General features: G+C 44.4%; 12 protein-coding genes across 12 annotated transcripts; 5 read left to right on the top strand and 7 right to left on the bottom strand.

Annotated features, from left to right (window-relative positions):
* Positions 1-1,706: 1,706 nt before the first annotated feature.
* Positions 1,707-3,931, bottom strand: EAF02_002899 (uncharacterized protein; the record flags this gene model as incomplete). The annotated part of the gene is made up of 2 exons (XM_038898947.1): positions 1,707-3,085; positions 3,349-3,931. The coding sequence occupies 2 exons, from the start codon at positions 3,929-3,931 to the stop codon at positions 1,707-1,709; spliced, it is 1,962 nt and encodes a 653-aa protein (XP_038761235.1).
* A 3,225-nt stretch (positions 3,932-7,156) lies between these two features.
* Positions 7,157-9,393, bottom strand: EAF02_002900 (uncharacterized protein; the record flags this gene model as incomplete). Its single annotated transcript, XM_038898948.1, has 3 exons — positions 7,157-7,221; positions 7,280-8,100; positions 8,159-9,393. The coding sequence occupies 3 exons, from the start codon at positions 9,391-9,393 to the stop codon at positions 7,157-7,159; spliced, it is 2,121 nt and encodes a 706-aa protein (XP_038761236.1).
* A 565-nt stretch (positions 9,394-9,958) lies between these two features.
* Positions 9,959-11,124, bottom strand: EAF02_002901 (uncharacterized protein; the record flags this gene model as incomplete). Its single annotated transcript, XM_038898949.1, has 3 exons — positions 9,959-10,538; positions 10,591-10,850; positions 10,903-11,124. The coding sequence occupies 3 exons, from the start codon at positions 11,122-11,124 to the stop codon at positions 9,959-9,961; spliced, it is 1,062 nt and encodes a 353-aa protein (XP_038761237.1).
* A 605-nt stretch (positions 11,125-11,729) lies between these two features.
* EAF02_002902 (uncharacterized protein) lies at positions 11,730-11,951 on the bottom strand (the record flags this gene model as incomplete). The annotated part of the gene is given in 2 exon segments (XM_038898950.1): positions 11,730-11,870; positions 11,886-11,951. 2 exon segments carry the CDS (start codon positions 11,949-11,951, stop codon positions 11,730-11,732), a joined length of 207 nt encoding a protein of 68 aa, XP_038761238.1.
* A 110-nt stretch (positions 11,952-12,061) lies between these two features.
* On the top strand, positions 12,062-13,696 carry EAF02_002903 (uncharacterized protein; the record flags this gene model as incomplete). Its single annotated transcript, XM_038898951.1, has 3 exons — positions 12,062-12,622; positions 12,681-13,209; positions 13,275-13,696. The coding sequence occupies 3 exons, from the start codon at positions 12,062-12,064 to the stop codon at positions 13,694-13,696; spliced, it is 1,512 nt and encodes a 503-aa protein (XP_038761239.1).
* Positions 13,697-14,053: 357 nt separating this feature from the next.
* On the top strand, positions 14,054-14,435 carry EAF02_002904 (uncharacterized protein; the record flags this gene model as incomplete). Its single annotated transcript, XM_038898952.1, has 2 exons — positions 14,054-14,181; positions 14,264-14,435. 2 exons carry the CDS (start codon positions 14,054-14,056, stop codon positions 14,433-14,435), a joined length of 300 nt encoding a protein of 99 aa, XP_038761240.1.
* A 721-nt stretch (positions 14,436-15,156) lies between these two features.
* Positions 15,157-15,635, bottom strand: EAF02_002905 (uncharacterized protein; the record flags this gene model as incomplete). The annotated part of the gene is made up of 3 exons (XM_038898953.1): positions 15,157-15,233; positions 15,283-15,369; positions 15,419-15,635. The coding sequence occupies 3 exons, from the start codon at positions 15,633-15,635 to the stop codon at positions 15,157-15,159; spliced, it is 381 nt and encodes a 126-aa protein (XP_038761241.1).
* A 1,016-nt stretch (positions 15,636-16,651) lies between these two features.
* Positions 16,652-17,346, bottom strand: EAF02_002906 (uncharacterized protein; the record flags this gene model as incomplete). The annotated part of the gene is made up of 2 exons (XM_038898954.1): positions 16,652-17,206; positions 17,258-17,346. The coding sequence occupies 2 exons, from the start codon at positions 17,344-17,346 to the stop codon at positions 16,915-16,917; spliced, it is 381 nt and encodes a 126-aa protein (XP_038761242.1). The 3' UTR covers positions 16,652-16,914.
* A 236-nt stretch (positions 17,347-17,582) lies between these two features.
* EAF02_002907 (uncharacterized protein) lies at positions 17,583-18,155 on the top strand (the record flags this gene model as incomplete). The annotated part of the gene is made up of 1 exon (XM_038898955.1): positions 17,583-18,155. The coding sequence occupies one exon, from the start codon at positions 17,583-17,585 to the stop codon at positions 18,153-18,155; it is 573 nt and encodes a 190-aa protein (XP_038761243.1).
* Positions 18,156-18,280: 125 nt separating this feature from the next.
* EAF02_002908 (uncharacterized protein) lies at positions 18,281-19,825 on the bottom strand (the record flags this gene model as incomplete). The annotated part of the gene is made up of 4 exons (XM_038898956.1): positions 18,281-18,706; positions 18,757-19,503; positions 19,560-19,742; positions 19,811-19,825. 4 exons carry the CDS (start codon positions 19,823-19,825, stop codon positions 18,281-18,283), a joined length of 1,371 nt encoding a protein of 456 aa, XP_038761244.1.
* Positions 19,826-20,956: 1,131 nt separating this feature from the next.
* EAF02_002909 (uncharacterized protein) lies at positions 20,957-21,655 on the top strand (the record flags this gene model as incomplete). Its single annotated transcript, XM_038898957.1, has 1 exon — positions 20,957-21,655. The coding sequence occupies one exon, from the start codon at positions 20,957-20,959 to the stop codon at positions 21,653-21,655; it is 699 nt and encodes a 232-aa protein (XP_038761245.1).
* Positions 21,656-22,273: 618 nt separating this feature from the next.
* EAF02_002910 (uncharacterized protein) lies at positions 22,274-23,650 on the top strand (the record flags this gene model as incomplete). Its single annotated transcript, XM_038898958.1, is given in 4 exon segments — positions 22,274-22,306; positions 22,370-23,044; positions 23,064-23,153; positions 23,201-23,650. 4 exon segments carry the CDS (start codon positions 22,274-22,276, stop codon positions 23,648-23,650), a joined length of 1,248 nt encoding a protein of 415 aa, XP_038761246.1.
* Between the last annotated feature and the right edge of the window lie 550 nt (positions 23,651-24,200).

Raw genomic sequence — 24,200 nt, forward strand, 5'->3', positions numbered from 1 at the left:
AGGAAAGTGTCAAGATAGGATAGGAAGCAAGAATCCAACGTCCCCTTTTCGGTTCCTGACTAAACTCAAAATGTCTTATCCACCCTGTCACTGTCCTAATGCGTTCAGTGATCAGCCAAGTATCCGGACACTATTCTCTGTAAAGCTTAATGTTATTTAGATACTACCTCTTCCTTGCGAGGGACCCTTGTTTCTCAATTGCAGATGAAGATCCTTACCTGAGGTACGAAATTGATAGTGCAAAAGTTCTCGAGAAATAATTCTCTCACGCAGAAGCAGAATGTTGAAGAATCGTGAGAAATTTGTTGGTACTGGTAGGTTACTCACTCACTCGATTACGGAGTACAGAAATCAGATCTCATCCCTCACATCTACAATTATCAGGCCATGCTGTACCAAGTGACCCGACCTTATCTCATCGCAATCATTGATAGGTAGGTAGGCACGATTGATCATATTAGGTACCTAGTATCTCACCAAGTACAAAAATAGGCAATTCCAGATCGTGGCGAAGCGGTTCCATAACCCATAACGGGTGGTCTACCAACCCAATGGTTTGTGGCTTACCTACTAGGTAGATACGCGATTTAGGGGCCCCGTCTGGATGGTAAATCAGATCTAGCAATTGGACTTGACTTGACGTCCATGCCATTTTCCGACAAGTTGATTCAGACTCAGATTGGAGATTGTCATAAGCGTTTTCCGTGTTACAGACAAGTGTCTATTCCATAGAGTATGGAGATCGCGTTACTGTGTCACCCAATCGACAATGCCTAGATCTCCCCATCCTTAAAAAGGGGGAAGGAATCGCGAAGGATCTTATAGTTTACATCCGACCATTCGACCATCTTCTTCCAATTCATACTCACTTCTTAATCTACATCACATCCAAAGCAAGATAAGATAGGATGCATTATCCAAGTCTTCTTGTGCAAGTAGATACTCTGAATTCGACCTTGTCGAGGGAGGGCCAAAGGCCTGGCTAGCCAAATGAAAATATTTTCAACCGAATTGTTGGTATTAATGCCCCTTGTTGGTATTACCTGCTTGTGTCTAGTTAGGCATTTCAAGACCATCAATTTCTGTTTGTCTTGGTTCTGGGCGTTTTCACCATTTCCATCATAATTAGTATCTACATGGCATGCAAAGTTGTAAAGGGTCTGATGAGCTCCTTACAAGACTTGACTACACGTCTACTAGACTCCAAAATGGGGTTAAGTCACACATCATCACACAAAAATACAAGATCCAATCTACCTAGTCACCTAAGAACTTTCATCATCGCAAGACAGCCCCGCAATATCATTGTAATTATATTTATGATTTTTTTGCTCCCGAAAATAACGCTATGCTATCCCACGCTATGCTACTTTTGGCCCTTTTCTGTTATCGTACGTTATAGGTATATCCAATCCCTCCAATCCCTCCTGTTCCGAAATACTCCTAAAACGCGCGTATTCCGAAAAGCGAACCATCCGAAGCCAAACCAAAATAAAGAGTAGAGTAGAATAAACCCCCAGCCATCACTCAACCACCAGCCCATCACCCAAACAAAAACTCCCCTAAAATGACTCCCAAAAGACGTCGCCCCAAGAAGCTCGCTCCAAAAAAAGCATGGTATCCTGAACCGCCCAAAGAAATCGCATGAAACCATGAGACCAATAAGATAAGATCCAACAGGAAACCATTCTCCCTGTGCACGACTTCTATCTCTTGAACATATAATGTCCATACATGCCACCCACCTCTGCTCTAGAAACTGGCACTTTTCTCATTCCCCAATAATTAGCTCCCCACTTCCACTGTCTTCCTCCATAGTCCTTTTCACCATCCCCAGTCTTATCGTCGCGAACCAACCAGTATCTTCGGCCTGCCTCTTTCAAGCACCAGCCCGCGCGCTTCACCAGAGAACTAGTATTCATGACTTTGAAACATTCTAGACCAATCTCGAGGACTTCAAGTGGTAGAGTATCGTTTCTCAGTATTGGACAACTGGAACCGAACAAAGTGCCTAGATCGAGTTGAGACTTTGAAAGATCTGAAACGTCAATGTAATGTAACGTGTGTGGAACCCAGGAAATTTGCTCTTCAATACTGGCATCTTGGTCTGGTACAAATAGTCGACGAATATCAGACAATACCAAGCCATGACCCAAACCAAGCTCCTCGAGATGCTTTGTAAGTGGCAGGAAGAGTGGAATGTGCGATTCATGCATCTCGCTGCCCTTGAGACTCAAAGATCGAAGAGTGTTGGGTAGGATGGGAAGTAAAGCTGTAACCTCAGAACGTTTGAACATTTCGTGGGATTTGATATCCGAGCCTAGGTTAAGGTAGACGAGCGATTGGACAGCTGGGTGTGTGCTGAGGAATTCGACTACCCGATCTCCTGAGAGGTAAGAACACTTGCTAATATTCAAATGCGTAAGCTTCGCTGTCTTGGGAATGGAGAAGAGGATGTCGTCTGTAATGCGAGTATGTGCGACATCGAGGTGAGTCAACTGCGGAAGTCGTGGAATGAGCGTCTCGAAGACTGAGGATGGCAAATTTGTGCATTCGTGGAAACTCAATCTGGTAATGGGCAGGACTCCCGGAATCTCACAAGTGTTGATGACCGTGGTAAAGGAGTCACGGAAAGAAGCTGATGAGCAAGCGCAGAAATCCAATGCTTGAATGTTTGGTAACTCGCACAGGAGTTTTTGAATGACCTTTGCATCCATGTCATCATCGATATGCTCTTGGCTCAAAAATTCCCGTAAGTTTGGAGTTAGGGACAGACATTCGAGAAGTGTTGCAGGAATCAAGTTCAATGTCTCGGCGCGCTGTCTAGCAGTGAGACCAATGCCTGTTGGGTTGAAGTGGGAGAAGTCCAATCGTCGAACGATCGTGCCTAGAGCCGGGTACTCTCTGATATGAGCCAGAAATTTACGGAAGACTCGAGAGTGTGGGATAGTAATCTTCGTATACAAAGAAGCTAGAGTCGCCGAATGCATCGCGTGCGATGTCAGGAGAAGAGACATCAAGTCAACATTACGTGGTGTGATTCCGCCTGGAGGAATATCGGTAACAAGCTGATCAATGATAGCGCCTGTTGACGTTAGCACTATACCCAAAGTCATCATAGGCATACGTTGAACCTCAAGCTCCTGACAATCCACAGGATTATTATGGAGTTGTAGATAAAGCTGTTCCCAGATGTCCCCGAGGAACTAGAGTCATGTGACTACATCATCACCCGTACCCTGAGGGCCGATTCCTTGGAGTCGATTTGGGCGAGCAGGCGCGTTCGTATTGTAAATATATATCCAGTAATCCGGTTGGTGGAATTTATCACAAAGGGAAGTAGCTTACCAAGTAGTTCCGCAGGTAGCATCTCTATCGGAGACTTTCCAGAAATAGCGACGCCGACTTCTTCCACCACCAGCTGTGTCTCTGGCTTCAACACCGGCTCAGGATTAGCCTTTGGCTCATAGTCACTGTCCCATCCCCAACCCATTTTCATGTTCCGTAAATCACTGTAGCTCTTACTTGCAATCTTACCACGTACTGCAATTTGCTTCCAGCCTCGGAAGCCATCGCAAGGGCAAACGAGTCCATGAAGAGTGCTGTGAGGGTTGGTAGACCACAACGTTTGCATTTCGGGCTCAACGGCTTCTGGGGGCGTTCTCGAGCCGCCGCTGCTGGTATCGTCAATGGCGATTTCGTTCTCGTTCTCGTTCTCGTTACTGTCGACTTCGTACTTCAGGTAAGAGCTAACCTTGGAATCCGTGAAAGATTGAGGCACGCCCGAAGTATTTTCTTTTACACTTGAAAAGCTGGTCCTGTCTCCACGATCAGACATTGGAGGTGTTATTGAATGCTTGCGAGAAATTAGAGTAGGAGCTGATTTCATCGGCCTGGTTGGCAGTGGTACGTTTGAATTTGCCACAGCCATATTGGATGGGATGTATGCTGCACGCGACCTGGAGGTGAGGGGAATCTTTTACAAGAATATATGATTTTGAATCCCGGTGGTTGGGATGAATTCAACGAGGGAGACAAATAGACGGTGAATAATCGACAAGCCAGCAAGTCCTATGATTCTTTTTTTCTTTTTCTTTCTATTTCTTTTTCTTAATAAATATTAAAAAAAATGTGGTTGCACTCGCACTGTACAGAGGTTGATCAAAGGAAGAAAAAAAAGAGAGAGGAAGAAAAACTCTTAGTCACGGATTGTCTATTTCGTAAGAGAATTCCCAAGCACAATTTTAATAATATGCGGGGGAAAATAGAGGGGTTCTTTATGACACACGTTCAAAGATTTTCGATGTGACTAGTAGGTAGGTAGGTAGGTAGGTAGGTAGGTAGGTGAAAGGGATTGTTCAATCAATGGCCAGAAAATGGATGATGATTTGAAGGAATATAAAAAAATTAAATGTGGCCTTGACTTTTTCGAGTTGTATTTTATATGGATGGATGAATGGTGTTGGGTTGGTGGATGGATGGTGGTGTGTTGCATATGTGCAGGTGCTTAAGTGCTTATGAGGTGCTTAGGTGCTTAGGTGCTTAGGTGCTTAGATGCTTAGGTGCTTAGATGCTTAGGTGCTTAGATGCTTAGGTCGGTGCGTGCTCAGTTAGTTGCGTTAAAGCCTTTGATTACTGATTCCGGTAGAGATATCAGAGAAGAGAGAGTCTCACGCTGATGATTGAATGGTTGCAAATTTATGCTTTGGTAAGGCGAAGATGAAGGAGGGATGATCCGTACGGTAGCTCTCTATTTACCTGGATAGGTTCCCAGCAGACACGGTTATGGCATTGGATTGATTTGATTGATTATCATTGACACGATTTGGAAGGGAAAACTTTACTTAAAAGGAAGGTCTAGTGAGGAAGAAGAGTGGAACAAACGATGTGTTGGTTGCTGATGATTTCATTATTAATTCTTTCATTGCCAGGTATTCCTATGTTCAAATGTCGACAGCATCAGATAATTATCAGATATCCAACAAATAGTGACAACCTGAGGCACGTGGTTGAATGAAGCATTCCTATCATAAACAGCTGTTCAGAATCCAAACCTTATCATCGATAGATGATACATCTAGCTAGATAGTGGTGTAGAAAAGTTGAATGGTATAAAATCTACAGACCGATATCGTATCTATCCCGTAGATCAGCAACAAGATCAAGGGAACGGAAATCTACTAGTAGCTAAGTTGCCCCCCAATGCCACTTCCCAATGCTCAGGTGATTCTCCAATCCATGAATCGCTTGAGTAATGCAAACAAAAAGAATCATAAGAGGCTGATACCTATATCATCACCACTTATTCACCACTTTATTAGGTTTATGAGTATGAGTATGAGGGTCCGCTTCGCCAGCTCTCGGAGGAAAATGGAGAGGAGAGGAGAAGAAACGTGTTGATAATCCTTGCTTGATATTTCATTGTTCACACTTCGTACATACCTACCGGTAGTAACTCGCAAGTTGCATGGGATATGGCATGACAATCCATGAAAGATCCAAATCTGAGACGCTAAGAAGAATATTTCTTTGTCAAGGAATCCGTACGTCCCGAGCACGCAGCATATCTTGTCGACCTATCGTAGGAAGGTATGATTATCTGCTGGTTTGTTCGTTTGGGTTCCAAATCGAAAACCAATAATGGGACATGTGATGTATTGTTCTCCCAATAGTCTGGGTATCCGAGCAGACGAACTTCTCAATTCTACGAAACAAAAGCATCAAAGAGGTTTGGCAGCGGAGAAGGTGAAATGATGAGCCTTGGCAACGATGCAACTATTACGTCTTCAGAATTCATTTCTCCCTTGAGCAATTCGAAAGATGTATTGCGAGAGGGTTCTTATAATGTAATGGAATGATGGTATTCGATGAGAGGAAACGAGATGTATCATGTACGGAGTATCCTGTATGAAACTAGGAAGATGGCAGCAGGAGTGCAGCATAACGTATTTCCTATGTCATTTTGCGTGAGATGTGCAGACAGAATTGATTCACATTACCCATCATGAATATCGTAGAGCAGTGGAATCTTTACAACAGCTACCAATTATTTGGATCGCTTAGAAACGCCCAAATTCGGTTACATAAGGATAATCCGACAATCAGTCAATTAGTCAAACCATCAATCCGTCAGTCAAATCAAATCATATCAAATCAAACGGATCAATCAATCCCAAATCCAATGAATGATCTGGGGTTTAAAAATTTCATAAACAAACAAAACTGCAGGTCTAGATTTCGTTACGAGTTCATCTACTACTACCTAGGCAGGTACTTACAATTGATGATTACGTCGCGTCAGATGCTATTCCTTAGCTACCTATCTCCAGAGTACCGACATCTCCTCCGTACGGCTACAGTGACGAAGTACTCCGTACAGCACCCATAGATATTGGTCCTCTAACCTTTTATGGGTGAAGTCACCCCAGTTTCTTGGCCACGTTACTCGCACCACGTTCTATCGAAAGAAAGGGGTCCAACCTTTGAGGTTTAGTCCTGAATATACTATGGATAGAAGACACAATCGGTGAAGATCCCATTGGCGCACGAGCATGTCTAAACTTACTCTATAGTCGGGTGGTACAAGCACAGGGGGGAAAAGTACGGGGTAAATCAACTTTGCGGCAGGCAGCTCTTACCATGTACAGAAATCCTTACCACTTTTTACCCCCTAATGCACTCCACATGGACCCCAAAAAAGTCGACTGCACCCAGAAAACTTTCGATCCGAACTTTCATGCGAAGCCATGTTTCAATTGTATTCTCCATCACGTGGACCAATCAATTTCCTGCTCGCTAAACTACCTGGTACGGTAAAGAGATCGAGTCGCCGTCCGTCAGGCGGCGCTTGCACATTCATTCGCCTCGCCGATGCCTCGATATCTGGAGTCTCACAACTTGGATCGATTCACACACTTCCATTTGCGCAAATTAAACAAGAGTAGTGGGCTTTCATTGCATCTATGGCAGTGTTTCCCATCATATACATTATAAACAAACGTCGTTTCTATGTAACAGCCCCCAGACCAAGGTTAATTCCCATATATCCATACTCCAAGGGGCCTGTGTGCGCCATAACGTTACAATGAATGAGCCATCCAGGTATCAAAAACGTACTAAAAACTCCGTTGTCCTGCTATAATATGGCCGGTGTTACTTATCGTCCGTTGTTGAATCGCTTGTTCTTCATCTTCTCTTTACAATCATCACAGTACCATTTTGCTATACCATGTTAGTGACTGGTTCCTCTGGGTTATCAAGTGTGGAAGAGAGAACGTACCATTGCCCCTAGGCGCAATTTTGAGGCCCACACATTCGAGATGGAACCACTCCTTCTGGCAACTACCATTATCACAGGCTACCATCTCCCCGTAACTAACCCCATTGCAGTAACAGTAGGTAGGCTCATCTGCGTCTATTTCAATGTCTTCATCGTCGCCTTGCGCACTGCTTGTCGTATCATCGGGCTCCAAATTTTGTTGGGCAATAAGTTGAGCGGCTGCACCCGCACCTTTCTTATGACTTCTTTTGGCTGTAGATATGGTGTCTGGAATGCTGCGCGATGATCTTGAACGAGGCGGTTCGACGAAAGAAGGCATTGCCGGCGTTGAAGGTTTACTTGCTCTGCCGCTCTTTGTTGTTACTGTTGTTAATTGAATTCCCTGCATAGAATCTCCATTTGATTCTACAGTCTCCTCACGTTTCATACTTTCTCTACTGTTCCCTACTACTATGCCACCTAAGACTTCCGGATTTTGTGGTTGGGCATCCTCAAGGAGATGCTCTCCCTTGCCATTTGTACCAGCCTCTTTCATTGTTGCCTTTACTTCTGGGACAGTCTTCCCGGTTACACTTGCTGCTGCTGCCAGGTCAGGCGTGCCAGGCGTATTTCCGTTTAGCTTGTTCGAAGCTGAGGATTGAGTTTGTCGTATTGTATCCGCAAGTGATTGTACTGAATTCTGTCGAGCCCTTGCTGAAGCCGGTCTTCCACCATTTACAGGAGCAGGGGATGCTCGCCCCGGAGGTTTAATATCAGGAAATGTAGTTCGAATTGGGGAGGATGCTAATGAGGGCGACATTGCAGAAGTTGTCGTATTGTTCCTAATTAATCACTGGTTAGCGGAATTCCTTGCTCTCCGATTGGGAGTAAGTGATATACCTTTTTCTTGCTTGTCCATTCGGTGCCGCTCTAGCTCTGGCCGGTTTTTTTGTTCCATCTGGTGCTGGAGTCGCTCTGGGACTCGCTGCCTTTCCCTTTGACGCAGATCCATTGATACCAAAAACGCCATTCAAAACACGTTCCGTTGATGGACCGGCATTCGCAGTTTTCTCAACCTTTCGCCTTTTCGGAGGATTTCCATTTGTACCATTTCCATTCGTTATCCCAAGTCCAACATTCGTTGGTGTCTCGGCAGTAGCAGTAGCAGCTTTCCGAGCTTTGCTATTTCCGTGTGGTCTTTTATTTGAATCTGCCTTTCTTCCTTCGTGAGTATCATCGAAATCTGAGTCTGCATGCTGGGTTTTGGCTCCTTTCCTTGCAAGCAATGCTTGCTTCCTAGAATCACTCCTCGCAGCGTGTTCTTCTGCCACTTGCTGGGCCGCAGCACTCGTATTATTGACAGGAGGTGCATCCCTTCTGGAGCTACCAACAGGATTCGCCTTAGATGTTCTGTTCTCGGGATATGCCCAATGTGTAGTACTGCCGTGTCGTGCTTCTTCGCTCACTTCGTTCTCGATGTGCGGGAAACATTGATCAAGACGCGAGAGTTGTTTATTAAGTGCTTCGCCAGCCGTCGAGATGACATGGTTTTTCTCATCAAGAGAAACCAACATATTCTGCATATAACTAGCACATGCTTGGAATTGTCGTCTTCTAGGCATGTTAGGAGCATGATAAATAGCATACGCTGGATTGACGGGAGCGAACGATTCCCCTTGCATCTCCGTCAACGTGCTCGCGGGGCCGCCGTTGCCGTTTGTTAACGAACCATTCAAATTGGATAAGCCATGAAGCCCATTTGTAGATGCTGATCTTGAGTTGGCAGGATAATTGAGTGTTGTCGGTGGTGGGGTGTTGAGCGCAATGTCGACGAGTCTTGCAAGCTCTTCTTCTGGCCCAAATACTTTCGCATCAACTTCTTTCAGCAATGTAAAGTGTCGCACGAGTTCCTTTGGCAATGCAGATATAGCGTCTGCGAACTGGGTTATTGCAGGGAATATTTCGACGGTCTGATCCGCATTTGGTACTCCATCACCGCCGCCAATCGAACCTCTTGATCCCAAAGGTCGAGAGCCAGAGATAGAGGTTCTAGGTGGATTGTTTCGTGTTTGCCGTAGAGGCTGAGCTCTGCGGCTCGAAGAGGGGTCCGAAGGAGGTGCTTTTGTGGATTTCATCGTGTGTATCGACGTAATTTTCTATGGGCAAGATGAGGAAATCGAGGAGGAAGTTGTGCGACACGCGCAAATTGGATTCAAAGAGATTCCGAGTGTAATTTTTAACTTTCGAAGCCCATTGGGAACTGACATTAGATTCGAGCAAGTCGTCTCAGCATTTGAGATTGTTAAGACGTATGCTAACTTTGTAGAGTAGCAGAAGATCTGGGTGGGTGATCACTCCGGTCTTGCTAGGGTAAATGTGTGGGCAGAATTAATTCACCGCCCAGATTGAGCTAATTACGGTGGCCTGCAGGCTTTCAAGCTTAAACTGCCGAGCTCAAGTGAATTTATTTTTTGATATCATTGTAATGTGAATAATACGAAAAGAGACAATTGAATGTCCTCATTAATCTGTAGAACCTCTAGATACATCCCACTACTTTCGAAAGGATATGCTCGACAATCATCTTATTACCAACATTGAAAATGCTGACTTCCATAGTAAATTATCGGTATCAATTATCATCCCAACTCCCGAATCCCTTCTATAATGCCATTGCCCGCCCCAAAATTCCTTGGATATCTAACAATTTTTGATATTTGATGCCTTGATTCCTTTACTTTGCGCCTTTTCTTCAACATGCTTCTGTTTCCATTGCCATTCTACCAAGACAGGTAGAAACTGCCACAAATCAAATTCAGGCCACAAACAATCCAAGAAAACTATCTCTGTTTCCTCATGGCATTGCCATAACATGAAGTCGCTTAATCTATTAACTCCACTCGTTCGAATCAAGAGATCTAAAGGAGGGTCCCCAGCAGTGAATAGGTTTTCTCCAAGCGTGTCTATGGATATTGATTCGGGATCGGGGAATACTCCAGCTTCGGGGCTGCTTATTGGCGACAGCTCAGGATTTAGGGTTGTAGAGGATGATACAGATTCGTCCGGTTCGGATATGTTCGACGGAGTAGGAGAGCTTGCTCTTAGGGCTGACTTCGAGGTAGAATTGACATTTCTTGACTTGAGCTTTTGTGTTATTCGAGTCTGCGAAAAAGGTCGCTGCTGTGTATGTGTTGGTTTTGAGTATTTTTCTACAGTAGTCTTAATCGCGGTTGTGATTTCATCTCGAGATGTGTATGGGAAGCAAATGTTGAGTGCGCAACTAAATGGTGTTAGTAAATTAGACTTAACAGCGTTGACATAGCCCAACTTACTCTCCGTTGTTCTTTGTCATGTCCACAGCTCTATCGATGGCTTCCAAAACATCATCTTTGACTAAATTCCTCTGGCCAAGAACTCGAACGCTCGCTCCGTATCTGTCCAGAAGATCTCCATGTTGCGCCAATTGTACCATCTTAACTTTCGCCATTTCCATGAGAGCATCTACCTCGTATTTCGAGCGTTTGAAGTTCTCTATACTGAAGGCGTAAACGGTTACCACTTTCACTCCAGACTTATAGCAGACTTCTAAGATCTATAAATTGTATTAGCGGGAGCACATCAACACTTTTTGCCAGACAACAAACTCTTGCTAGAGCCTCAAATCCCAGATTGTGCCCCTCAACTGTTTCTATCTTGTGACTTCGCGCGAATCGCCTGTTCCCATCCATCACAAATGCCACATGTTGAGGAATAGGACCTTGTCGCAATGCGCCAATGAGTAACTCTCTCAGCTTATCAATGCCCCATTCGATGGGCGGCGAGGCTAGCATCCATTTCCGGAGCTGCGAGACATGCCTCGAAGACATGCTTGATGTATGAAGGGATGCAGCACAGCAGGAGGAACCTAAAGCTGTGTGACAAGGGATTGATGAGGATTCGAGCTAGCTATCGAAGTATGGATTCAAGAGAAAAATGCCTTTCTGTTAAATTTTGGCGAGAATTCAGAATTCGGTATGTTGAAGTAATTGAATATTTGAACGCTGACGTATCCTTATAGTTTGCGGGGATACTGAGTGGTTACCGGTACAATGATTGACATTCGTAATTCTACTCGAAGTCGTAGCGGCGATGTTTCTTTTCCGAGTCTCGAACGAGTCCTCTTGCGCTCGGTACGGGCCCTCGGGCCAATTAGATCAAATTAATATATATCAATATTATTACTTCCTCGCAAATACCTACCTACCTAGGTATTCCAAAATTTGGTTTCCTTCACATATATATGATCAAGGTCACCGGTACTTTCAAAATAGATTCTGATTTCGCATTATCGGATTTTATTATCGGAACTTGGGACGGCTAATAGGTGCCTATCTGGCTAGTACCTCCTATTCGAGATTTCACTGCATACAATGCAACGCTAGGAGGCATATCTACACATCATGGCAATAATGGCAAGGGCTAGTTGTAGTGCTTACCAGGCCAGCTTGATTGTGTCACGAAACTCTGGGCGAGAGATATACTGTCCTTCTTCGCTAGGCGTATCGATGACTGCGACGTATAAAGCAATACTCCTTTTCATATTCCAGAGCCAACTATCAACCAGATGATCACTCTGTTTCTGACATACCAAGCTATCATGCTTTAGATCTGTTGGATGTCTGTTGGTAACTGTTGGTTTCTTCTCCACTTGCATTTTCTATATCTTCTTGCCTTTCCCAGAGGCACCATGCGAAAGCTTCATTCACTACCTCAATATTATCCTGTTGTCACTCTCTGAACCCTTTACACGACTTCGTTTTCAGAATGCTCGAGACTAGTTCGCTCATTCTCACGGGATTCTTGTCCATACTGTTATATGTCGTTGTGATAAGTCGAGCAAACAAATTCAAGACATTGAACCATCAGCATGGCTGCGAGCATCCTGTCACTTACCCCCACATCGATCCGATCTTTGGACTTGACCTAAAGCTACAAGAAATTAGACAGTCTTTAAAATATCAAGGCATTCCCTTTATGTCAAATCTTCATATAAAATACGGTAAAACAATCTGGTTGAACAACTTGGGTACTTCGGACATAAGGACCATTGATTCGGAAAATCTGCGAAATGCTTGGTCTACCAACAATTCTGACTGGGGTTACCAACCTTACAGGCTTCCTGTGATGGGACCGTTTTGTGGACGTGGATTTATCACCACCGATAATGAGGAATGGCAAAAAGCTAGAGTTCTTCTTCGACCTACGTTCAGCAAAGCGAATATATCAAATTTAAGTCCGTTCATAGCGTTGACTAAGGCCTTCTTTCAAGGCATTCCACAAGATGGTCACACAACAGTCGACTTACAAACTCCCCTAGCAAGTCTCGTAGGTACAAATGATGAACACTTGTGTGGCAACGGGAAGATTCTAACTATGGTTTCAGTTCGTTGGCACTTCCATGAAGTTTGTTTTAGGGGTTACTCCCAGACCCGGCGCCGATGGAAGATCGGACGAGGTGGCTGCTTTTCTGAAAGCCTTCCAAAAATCTTTCATTGGTATGGGACTCTCATTTATGCTAGGTCCCTTGCAGTTCCTCATTCCAAAGTCAATGAAATACAAGGCGTATAAGGAAGTTCAATCATATCTCGACTCACTCATTGAAACGGAGATAAGTGTAGAAAATGAAGCTTCCAGCTCCCATTTCAATGGATCAAATCCAAGGAGCCTCCTTCAAGGTCTAATCAAAGAAACTGATGATCTCATTGAGATTCGCGACAATGCTTTACAGGGAATGATGGCTGTTCAGGACACAACTCCTGTTCTCCTCAGCAACACACTATTTCTTCTCTCACGTAACCCGAAAGTATATGATAGATTACGGAATGAAGTTCAGTCATTGGATCTAGAAGAATCGCAGCATCTGTACGATAAGTTACGCGGTTTAAGCTTTCTTCATAATATCATTAACGAATGTAAGACAACCTAACGTTTCTTTACTACCAGCATACTATTGCGTGGCCAAACTAATCATTCGCAGCACTTCGCCTCTTTCCAATTTTCCCAGCCCTTGCTCGTATCTCATTGACAGATACAACTCTACCAAAAGGAGGAGGTAAAGATGGCAACTCCCCGATCTACGTACCTAAAGGCACGAAGCTTTGGGCAAATTTCTATGGCTTACATCGTATTGAGTCCGTGTTTGGTCCTAACATTGAATCCTTCGATCCAGATAGATGGTACTCTATCAAACCTAGTCCTTGGGAATACATGCCCTTTGGAGGAGGGCCTCGTGCTTGTGTGGGCCAGAATAAAGCATTGGTAGAGGCGTCATATATGCTAGCAAAATTTGCGCAACTTTACAAGAGAATAGAAAGTCGAGATGCAAGAGATTGGGCGGGTCAGCGGAAGTTGACAGCAAGTAATGCGAATGGGTGTAAAGTTGTGTGTGTACCAGCATGACGGTACATTTTCTTTCGAATTGGGTGGATTCTGTTAAAGCTTATTCAGACATTCCATCCTGGGGTTTGGCACGGAGTGCTTGTGATTGGAATGTAAAATTACCCTCAAAATACATCAAGATATCTTGCCGCATATTTGAGTGATAACGTTGCACTTTATTAATGCTCTAAAAATAGGAATGTTTATAAGGTTCCTAGTATGGAATTTTGCCAGGTAGTCTGGGGTGATCTGACGTTTCCAATTCACGTATATAATAAATGAAGTAGAATTTGCGAGTGGTTTCTTTCGACAGAGTAATCCCATCTCACATCTAACCTATACCTGATTTCATTAAACAAATCAAACATCACCTTGACGATGCCTCGGATCAACCAATCACTCCTCTCCCTCGCTACCCTCGCCATCCTCCTTGTATTGTGCCTTCAAGTCCAAGCACAAGCTCCCTCCGGGCGTCCAATCACCAGCGCCCGTACCAACGGGACGTTGTAAGTTTTCTACCTTCTTCTTACCTTTTTGACACCTCGTTTTTCATCCCAATCTTCAAGTTCAAACTAATGATGAAAATAGTCATAATAGTACCAGCACACGCAAAGCACCCACAAGCACGAGAACGGTACCGACACTCACAGACTCCGGGGGATTCGCTACGGGAACAAGTTTCGTTAATGCGGGTGAGAATATGTCTCCCGTTGCGATTGGGGGACTTGTTGTGTTTTTAGGAGGACTTTTGGCGTTTTGAGGGAGAGGTTGGGAATGCGCTGAGTGAGTTTAGGTGTTTGAAATCTTGGGGGAGATTGGGTCGTTGGGGGCCGGGAAACGAGGGATGATTGAGTCAAAACTGTTTGAAGCAAACGATTCTAAGCGTATTCAATACTTCATGGATGGGGAAAATAAGACAATTTTAATGTGAGACATCATCAAGTTGTGAGCATGAAATTGGAAGTTTAGAGCAGGATGAATGAGGATATTTGCCGTTGTCTAGGTAGATTGATATGCAATAATGTTTGGATGACATTACCTGGCGATGCCCTTCGATTTCATGCAAGGACGAAAGGGTTTCATATTATAGCACTGAACTTCTGTTGGCCTTAGTGCCAGCATCTGATACCTCGTTAAAGGTCGACAAGAAAATGTAAAACCAGCGAAAACCTGAATGTCTATTGGATGCCTATTCTATATATGATACAAATAACGCCAGCGACTCCTTGCAAACCCATTTTTTTTCTTCTATTTTTCTCCGATTATCAAGCTCGCTGCCTGTCTCAGGCTTTGACTTAGTCCTGACCGTCGACCTTCTCGTCAGTGCAGCGCCTCCAGGAAGTTGATTCCCTTCTGCTCGCCTCCCACCCCGCTCCCTATATCCCCTCTGTCCTTACAGAGAGTTTCACGCTTTCTTACTGCATCTTCAACCAACTTCCTGCTGGGGGGAGTAAGCGGAAGAGATGTCTGGGTTCATAGAATTAATTCCCTTCGAGCTTTCGGAGAGTGGCATCTCTCTTCTTTGTCTTGGTGTTATCAGAATCGGAGCTGTCTCTACCTGTTTGGTGTTAGTAAGCGTACAAGTAGGAATCAAGTATATGTCTTACCACTGTTTGAAGATTTCCCTTCGAGCTTTCGGAGAGTGGCATCTCTCTTCTTTGTCTTGGTGTTATCAGAATCGGAGCTGTCTCTACCTGTTTGGTGTTAGTAAGCGTACAAGTAGGAATCAAGTATATGTCTTGCCACCACTTCTTGGAGGACTCTCAAGTAAAGAGCTGCTAGGCCGGAAATACCTCTCTCCAGAGGAGGCTTTGCTCGGGGCTGCTTGCTCCTTAGACTTTCCACTTCTTTCGCCGCTAGACCTATCACTCCCGTACTTATCAACAAAACTTTCCAGTGTGTCCCTGTGTCCAGTGGCTTTGCCTTTGCCTCTGTTGTTTTGAGAGTTGCTGGAATTCATGTTTGTAATTTGTTATTCGAATATTTCAGTATTCGGGTGTTCTGTGCGAGCTTGGTAGAAGAAGGTCAAAGAAGTGATTGCGATGAGAAAGATGGTAGTAATGTTGATGAGATTGAGACAACGGCACTCATCAAGTCATATTTATATTTATTTGAGCCAGACTTGTCGCTCGCATTGTTGGAATATCGTGTGCCATATTGACATAATGGAGGGAGGCCAGTGTCACCTCGACCCAAATGCCTCAACAGGATGTCTCGAAGCCACATGAAAAGCGGATTCAATTTGGTCATATTGATGTTGGAGTTATATTACGTTATACCCCATGGATTCGGGCTGGTAGCAAAAAAGCAAACGTGAATGACGTGAAGGGTCAATGAAAAATCGTCAATAGCCAAGTCGAACAGTCAACATGTCGAAGGCTCACACCTGGAATTCTAAACATTCACTGAAGATATCCCAGTACAACACCCCAGAAAGAATCGGTCAAGAAGCTCAAATTTACGGGCATAAGATATTCTCAACTCAGTATCAATGTATTGAGAATGGACATTACCCCAACATCTGGCATGACAAGGAAACTGCGGATAATATCCATAGTGGGCCAACCACGCCGACGACCATGATCTTCTCATACACCAACAAATTACTAAGAATAGGTCAACAATGATGATCGGCCGTCGGCTACTCGACCAGGCGCAAAGCCACAGGAGCTCGTAAACTCCCGGCCTTAACCCAACTTCGGCACTCGCGAATGAGCTGGTGAAGCTCGGCTCCAGAAACATGTTTGAATGTAAGCCAGATGGTCAATTTAAAGGGCTTTGTTGAATGTAGGGTACACTTGCAAACCCAAAAACAGCATCTTGAAATATGCAAGTCATGCCATCTGCATGTAAGTTGCGCAAAAGATTCCATTTTTATAAGGTTTCATGCTTGTGGAGGTTCGCCGCACTATTCGAATTACCGCTTTTCGATTCGAACGTCCCATACATTGCTTTACAAAGGAATATTTCATATGTTGAGCGACCGGGTCCCCACACCCAAATTGTACGTAGTCTGATTTTAACATGTATATCTTCAATATCTTACACTTCATGTAGGTTGGAATCCAGAGGCGCAGCCACTGTGGTAGCATTAGCTTCATCATTGTGCCGCGGTACAATCATGTGAATCATCATTGCCCTCATCATCCTTAGCTTCCCAAACAGCCGCCTTCATATTGCCCCGCTTTCTCATATTGTTGGCTATATTTCTTGGTATTCCAACCACCAATACCCTTCTTCTAATGACTCAAAGTACTTCTTCTCTTCGATTTCCTCCTCTGCAGAGTCGCCCTCCCCTTCCTCGTCCTAATTCTACTCAAAAATCCATGTCTCCTCTTCCTAACAAAGTGACTCGGACTGAACGTATTTCTTGGTCCACAACGTAATTGTGTTGTGCTCAAAGCGGGATGGGTTGAGATCTTAGGAAGGAGATCTAGAGGTGCTGCTTCTGAAGGAATGACTACAGACGTTGAGGGTTTGAATGCGGAGGAGGATAACGTGGGTCGGAGGGGCGTGATTGAAGTAAATGTTCTGTAAAGTTGTTAGTGTAAGACATGGCTGTGTGAATTGACAAATATCTACCTTTTCACAACGATAGCATTGGATTGTGAAAGCGCCCTTGTTATAGTTGGAGTAGCCCTAAGACCATGAGAGCAGCGTAGACACAACATTTTGCTACAATTTGTGAATATCTTAACCCGGACCAGATTTCGAGGTTATCCCCATGCACTATCAAAATCAAAAAACTACGCTAGCGGACATTTTTCCGCCTCAGTCGCAAAAAATCTCGGGGCTTCATGAAACTTCTTGTTTGCATACTTCGAAAGTCGATTTCTGGCATTTGTCGTACATTTATTTAATCTTTACAACTCCGACCAAATCTAGTCATATTTAAGACTCAATCAACATGTCTGCATCGGCCTTTCCACCCCACAGATCAATCCCTTCGATCCCTGTCAACCAAACAATTGCTCTCAAATACCTTCAAGATTATCTCTCTCTCACATCCAGCACACCATATCTTCTCCCAAACGCCAAACTCGAGCCTACGGGTCCTACTATCGGGAGCAGTCACTCCAGCGTTACGATCCACAATCTTCAACGTGTTGAAGCTGGTCTGCGCGGAGAATGGGTTGCGCCAACATTAGAAATGGAGGAGGAAAATCCAGTCGAGATTGCGCAGGGTTTGGAAGATGCAAGCGGGGGCGACAAGATGGATGTAGATGGGTGGCAGGATAAGGAAGAATTTGAGAGGGAGCAGAGTATCGAGGAGGGAGATGTTGGAGCTAGGGCCCAAAAGGTGAACAACGCGGAGGTTGATAGTGATCTTGAGATTGAGCCAAGTGCAAAGGTAGCTCCAAGTTCGAATCCACCCAAAGCATGGATTAGGAAGGAAAAAGCAGAACGAAAAGCCGAAAAGAAGGCAAGACGCAAGGCAGAGCTGAAGGCGAAGGAAGCGAAGAAACAATCCACAGCATAATGAGCACGACGAACTACAAGTCACGAATTTTTGATGCGTTTTAGCGAGGTTAACGGAAATCTTCGTATTCAGTCTATACCGTACATCTATTCAGAGGTTTCCTCGTAATTTAGAATGCTGTACATCTACAATTCTCTGCCACTAGCTTGTGCGGTCTTCTCATCCTTTGCAGCCGCTGGTGCAACTGGACCGCTCGACTTCCATCCCAAAGCACCTAATCTCTCCGACAATATTGGATGGGAGAAATGATAGCTTGCATACATCCAGTCCGCATCCATAGTACTCAAGTTCTGGATCTGCAATTTTATCAACGAACGAGCTAGCTCAGCCTGGTATCCAAGTCCTTGTGCGAAGTCATCTGCTTCAAACTCGTACTTTCTGCTGAGGATATTCATCAACAGCTTGATGACTGTGTCCATAGGGGCAAGTGCATCAGAGAACAGGATGAACCCTATTATGATTGGGAACTCGTTATGGAAACCAAATGATTGGTACAAGGAGTGGTTGTTGATGAAGACGGAGAACAGGGAGAAGATGTAGAAAAAATGGGCCTGTAAATAATTAATGACAATCCCGTAATAACCAACAGAAACCTGCTTACCTGAGAGATTCCAAAGAGCTTTGTAGTATGTCCCCGGCTCCAGTGACCAAGTTCATGAGCAAGAACAGCTACAATCTCTTGTGTATCGCTCTTCTCGATCAGAGTATCATAAATGACGATATGCTTCTTCCATGGTAGACCGAAGAAATAGGCATTACTATGAGCACTGCGCTTGCTGCCGTCGATAACATGCAATTCGTGAAGAGGGAAGTTCAAGCGCTTGGCCAAAGCCTCGACGCCATCTTTCAATTCTCCGGGTTCGAGGGGCGAGAGCTTGTTGAACAAGGGCAAGATCGTGATCGGGTAGACTGTAATCATGAAGACCTGGAGTCCAGCACCAAACAACCACAAGTAGTAGAAGAATTGATGGCCGGTTTTTTGTATGATCGTGAGAAAGCCAGCGAGGATCGGTGGAGTCAATGTAAATGCCAACATCTGTCCCTTTAACATGTCCGTAACGAAGAGTTTAGGCGTCTGCTTATTGAAACCAAACTTCTCCTCCAACACAAATGTCTGGTAGATTGAAGTTGGGAGAGAAATAAACTGTTGAATTACAATAAAGGTAAGGACGAAAACGATTGAGTGAGAAATCTCGCCGGTGAATCGAGCGGGTGCAAGTCGTAGAAGCCATGATCCAGTGAAGTCCCAAAGTTTGGGAAGAATGTCGAAATAGATGAATGCCGTGTTTTGAATTTGTCCATAGAGTCCTGCAACGAAACCGAATTGTGCTTTTGCGCGTCCATATGCCTTTTGGGAAGTCAGCGAGTGGTAGTGGGGAGATGGTAAGGCTGACAATAACATACCTGGCTTTTGTCGAAAACTTCTTGCGAGACTTCATTGGAGAGAACCTTGGGTGGACGTGTTTGCTTTAAGACTTGATACTGACGGAGAGAGAGGAAACCTTCGAATAGGTATTGTGCGAGAGAGAACCCAACGATGAGCTTCTTCCATGGGAATAGTGGCCTATCGAGGGAACGCGCAAGGCGCTGGAATGAGATGGTTAGTATTTATTATCAAGATACTATCAACTGAGATACAATTGGGAGAGTTATACCTGAAGGAAATCCATGTTTAAACCAATATTGAATTGAATAGAATGGGTGTTCAATATTGAAATGGATTGTAGGTTGATACCTCTAAATGAAAATAAAAGAGTGGTCTTGTTGTTAAGAAGGTGGAATTGAAGGATTATTAGGGACTAATAAGGTAGTATGTCTTGCCTTACCTTCAGAAGGTAATCCATCCACCAACGCCTTCTAAGGCTCCCATCTCACACCTGACCTGCTGTTTGTTTTGACAACGTTTCACTTGAAACGACCTACTCTCAACATGTTACCAAGTCTTTATCAATACCTTCAATTCACCCAATGAATTTCTCAAATGTCAGAAGTCTGATTGATCATGGTTATGTGATGCTTTGAAATATTCCAGAAGTTTTCGCCGTTGTACAGCATTTCTTCAACACCTTCATTGATTCGCAAATATGCTCCATTAGCAATCAATCTATTCATTCAAACACCCACATGGAGAGTTCCAATGCAATTTCAGGCCATATTTTCATTCCACCGGTCAAATCCTCTTCAAGTCATGATCTCATTCTTTCCCGTCAATACCCGAGGGAGACGTTCTCGAGCATCTTCATGAGAGCCTCTGGATGAAGTGCACAGCGTACCATGCAAAGAACCAGAGTAAGCTACCGATATATTCTCTTCTATGTTCAATAGCCATACTTTAAATCGGAGAATAATCGACCGCTAAGCACCGATGTTAGTCAAAATCATGAACAGGTGCTTCAAGTCGGCGGCAAAGGAGAAAATTTAGAAGCCGATGGATGGCAGCCACCCAAGTGTGTATTTGTGAGTCACAGCTGTTCCATTGGTCAATCTTCACGGATATGCAAAAAACTATGTAATTGTACTACATAATATGCATAATGTCTAATCACTCGCGGTGTATTGAACGTTACATTGCCATAGAATGGCAGTCGGGTTATTTGAAGCTTTTGACAATTCCGTGGAAAGCACAGGGAGAGAAACATATAAAAGGGTAGCGGGTCACTCAGATGTGTGAATGTAGAGATCACCATAATCTTCCACAAGAACATTAAAAGCACAATACACATACTTTCCAGAAGTCAAGAACAGTCCACTTCGGCTCAAGGACTACTTAGCCAGTCAATCAGAGCCAATCGAATATCATCATGCCTCACGCAATTGAAACAAGAATCGATGGAGAGCCACCCTACTCTGAGATGACGTTGAGAGAATCCCTCATCGCACGGCACTCAAGCCGTGCCTTTCTTCCAACTCCAGTCCCAGATTCCATCTTACAATCCACTCTCGACCTCGCTCGCTTCGCCCCCTCAAATTCCAATATCCAACCCCATCTCGTTTTCCTTCTCACGGGCGAATCGTTGGAGAATCTCAGAACCAAGTTATTCACTGCTGCATCAGAATCCACTCCCAATATCCCACCCCTCCCTGTTGGATATACCCACTACCGCTCTGAGGTTGGCCGTCAACTCTATGGCGAAGGGATGGGAATTCCACGATCCGACTCTAAAGCTCGCAATGCAGCCGTCCTTCGCAATTATCGGTTCTTTGGTGCACCCGTAGGGGCGATAGTATGTATCGATAAAACCCTGACGAATGCAGATAGAGTCAGTGTTGGAATGTGGTTACAGAGTTGGTTATTGGCGCTTACGGAGAGAGGAGTGGGCTCTTGTGTGCAGATTTGTCAGACAGGATATCCGGAATTGGTGAGGAGGGAATGCGGGATTACTGATGATCTAGAGATTTTGGTAGCGGTATCGATCGGATACGAAGATCCGGATTTCAGGGCCAACGGGCTGAGGCCAGCAAGGGACGAATCTAAGAAACACGTTACCTTTATGGAATAAAATTTCAAAGAAAATCAGTCCCGGGCCATGTCTAGGGTTGATAGAGTTTTGATCTGAGTATTGTCCGGAAAACGTTCACTTTGCACGAGTATAAATTTTAAAATAGACCACAGTAATAATTATATCATTTATAAATGCCTCCCGATTCCTGTAATTATCGAGTACTGAGGCAATGGCCACATACTCTGGTTATCACGAGTAACCATGACACATCCATCTTTGACAGAACTCAGACGGCAGAAACACCATTTTCCATACCCTATTTTCTAGATTCACTATTGTGACTTCGACGGAAGCTTGTCTACCTATCTAGGAAGTCCTTTCCATTTTCCCCCTTGATCAAGTCTACCCTCAACATCTTGCGATGCCATTCAAGTTTACCATTCACCTTCATATCAACTTCGGCATCAACACATGATACCCCTTAAAAGACATCTTTCTTTTCTCCAAATTGCTCTGACTTTCAGCGATTAACATCCCAATAATCACAGCAACTATTCTTTACATCTACAAATATTCAAGTCTTCCCATCTTAAAATCTTGGTCTACAGTCACGCATGAATGGGTCTATTTTCAAGAATCACTATATTTTAGAAACAGATCGATATCTTTATAAATATGGCATCAAGCAGCAATAAATTCTTGGAAAACGTATGTAGACCGATCCTCCATAATCCAGAATAATTTCATCATTTACTAACCCTGTATCCATAGCGCCCCGGATCATCTTCCAAGCAAACTCGCTCCAAAGATCCAATACCACTCCCCCCCTTCGACGCTATCCCTAATCGCGTAACTCCCAGCGCACACCTCGCCATGCCATTCATCTCCATTCTCATCGGCGTCTCCTCGCGTCACCCTACAAAACCCATCTACGCTATCTATTCCCCCAACATCGCCTCTCTCCAATACGTACACGGAGACGGCACTCTCGTCGAACCCCTCTCCATCTGTCCGCTCCTCACCTTCAACAACGGCGATAAACTCTGTTCCCGTCAACGCCTCAACATAATCGAATGCATGAATCGCTCTGCACGCTATTATCAAATGATACACTCCCCCTCCTGGAACGAAGACGGACCCAACGAGAAAACCTTCCGCGGTCCCTTCACCAACGAGAAAAGCGTCAAAGAAGCCCTAACCTACATATCCGATCTTCGTTTCGGACCCGACAACACAGCAGCTCTGAGAACCCTTCCTCTCGATCGTCATCTCGTTTCTAATCTCCCAGATCCAAGCTCTCCCTGCGTATCTCTCACCGCACCTCCGACTTGGGATTTTAGTGTTCACCACGCCGATTTTACCGATCCTTATCTCGATCCGGCTCACGAAACTAAATTGCTAGACTATTTTCCAGACATTCATCCAACGCTTTCGAAATCACGTTTCGTATCCAATTTTCAAAAAGGCGGCGTATGTTCTCGCGGGCATGGAACAAGTCGGTGCGATTTACTGGCAAAGCGGACGAGAAGCGGTCAAAACACAAGGAGGATGGACGGTTGATGATTTCTGGCGAGGTTTGCGAAGTATGAACAATTTACCAAGGAGTGGAAGTTTTTGCACGCGCCGAATCCGGTTGCGTGGTTGGAAGCAGAGCTGGCGGATGAGGCGCGGAGGGAGAGAATGGGTGGGAGGAGAAGAAAATCTCCGTGGATGGGATTGGTGGAGGGAGTCGAGGTGGTGGAGGTGGTGAGTTGGCAGGTGCTGGGTGAGTTTTATTGGGATAATGGAGAAGAGGGAAGGGGATATCCGAGAGTGTTTCCTCGTGAGGATGATGACTTTGAGGATGTTGGTGATCCCGAAATTGTGATAAAGGATGAGGATTCAGGAGAGACCGAGGCGCGAAGTGGTAATTCGTGTGAGCAGAAGTATTATAGTGAGTCGACCAAGAAAGGACATGGAAAGAATGGAAAGAGAAATTGGGAGGTATACGACGACAGTCCGGCGATGAAAAGAGCAAAGTCGGCTGTGCTGAATATGATTTCAGGTTCTTGATGATTATTTTGGTTTCTGCAGAATAGTTGATCGTGGATTTAGTGGATATCAGATCACTGATCACAAGGGAAGCAGATGAAGCTTCGACGATGTTTTTACTCTACCATTTGAGATCGAGGTGTCAAGTTATTCAATGATTTAGCTTCTTGGTAACCATAATGAGTTATTATCATTGATGATACTATGCTAGTGGTCTACAGATATCCTTTTCAAGATCGCCTACCTCTACCTACTTATGTACTCTAAGCAATTCATTAATCCCCACATAGGTGTTCAAGATTGATATCATCCATTGGGGTCTTGATTTGTCCAATCCTTGGTGTGTAAATGCTCCAGACATAATTGCTTGTTATCACACAGCATCTTTATAAAAATCCTCCAAGTTGCAATTTACACGTTCTTATATCATTACAATCTCATCCGATTTCCTCGGAACACATATCTCTCTTCAAATTGCGGCCGTAGAATCACATTCCCGGGTTGAATATTATAAACCCAACAATAGTGACCCCTTCCACGCCATTTTACTCAGCCCGTCGCTGCTCTTGTT

This window comes from Botrytis sinoallii, assembly GCF_014898435.1.
Source record: "Botrytis sinoallii strain Bc 23 chromosome Unknown BSIN_004, whole genome shotgun sequence".
Classification (NCBI taxonomy): domain Eukaryota; kingdom Fungi; phylum Ascomycota; class Leotiomycetes; order Helotiales; family Sclerotiniaceae; genus Botrytis; species Botrytis sinoallii.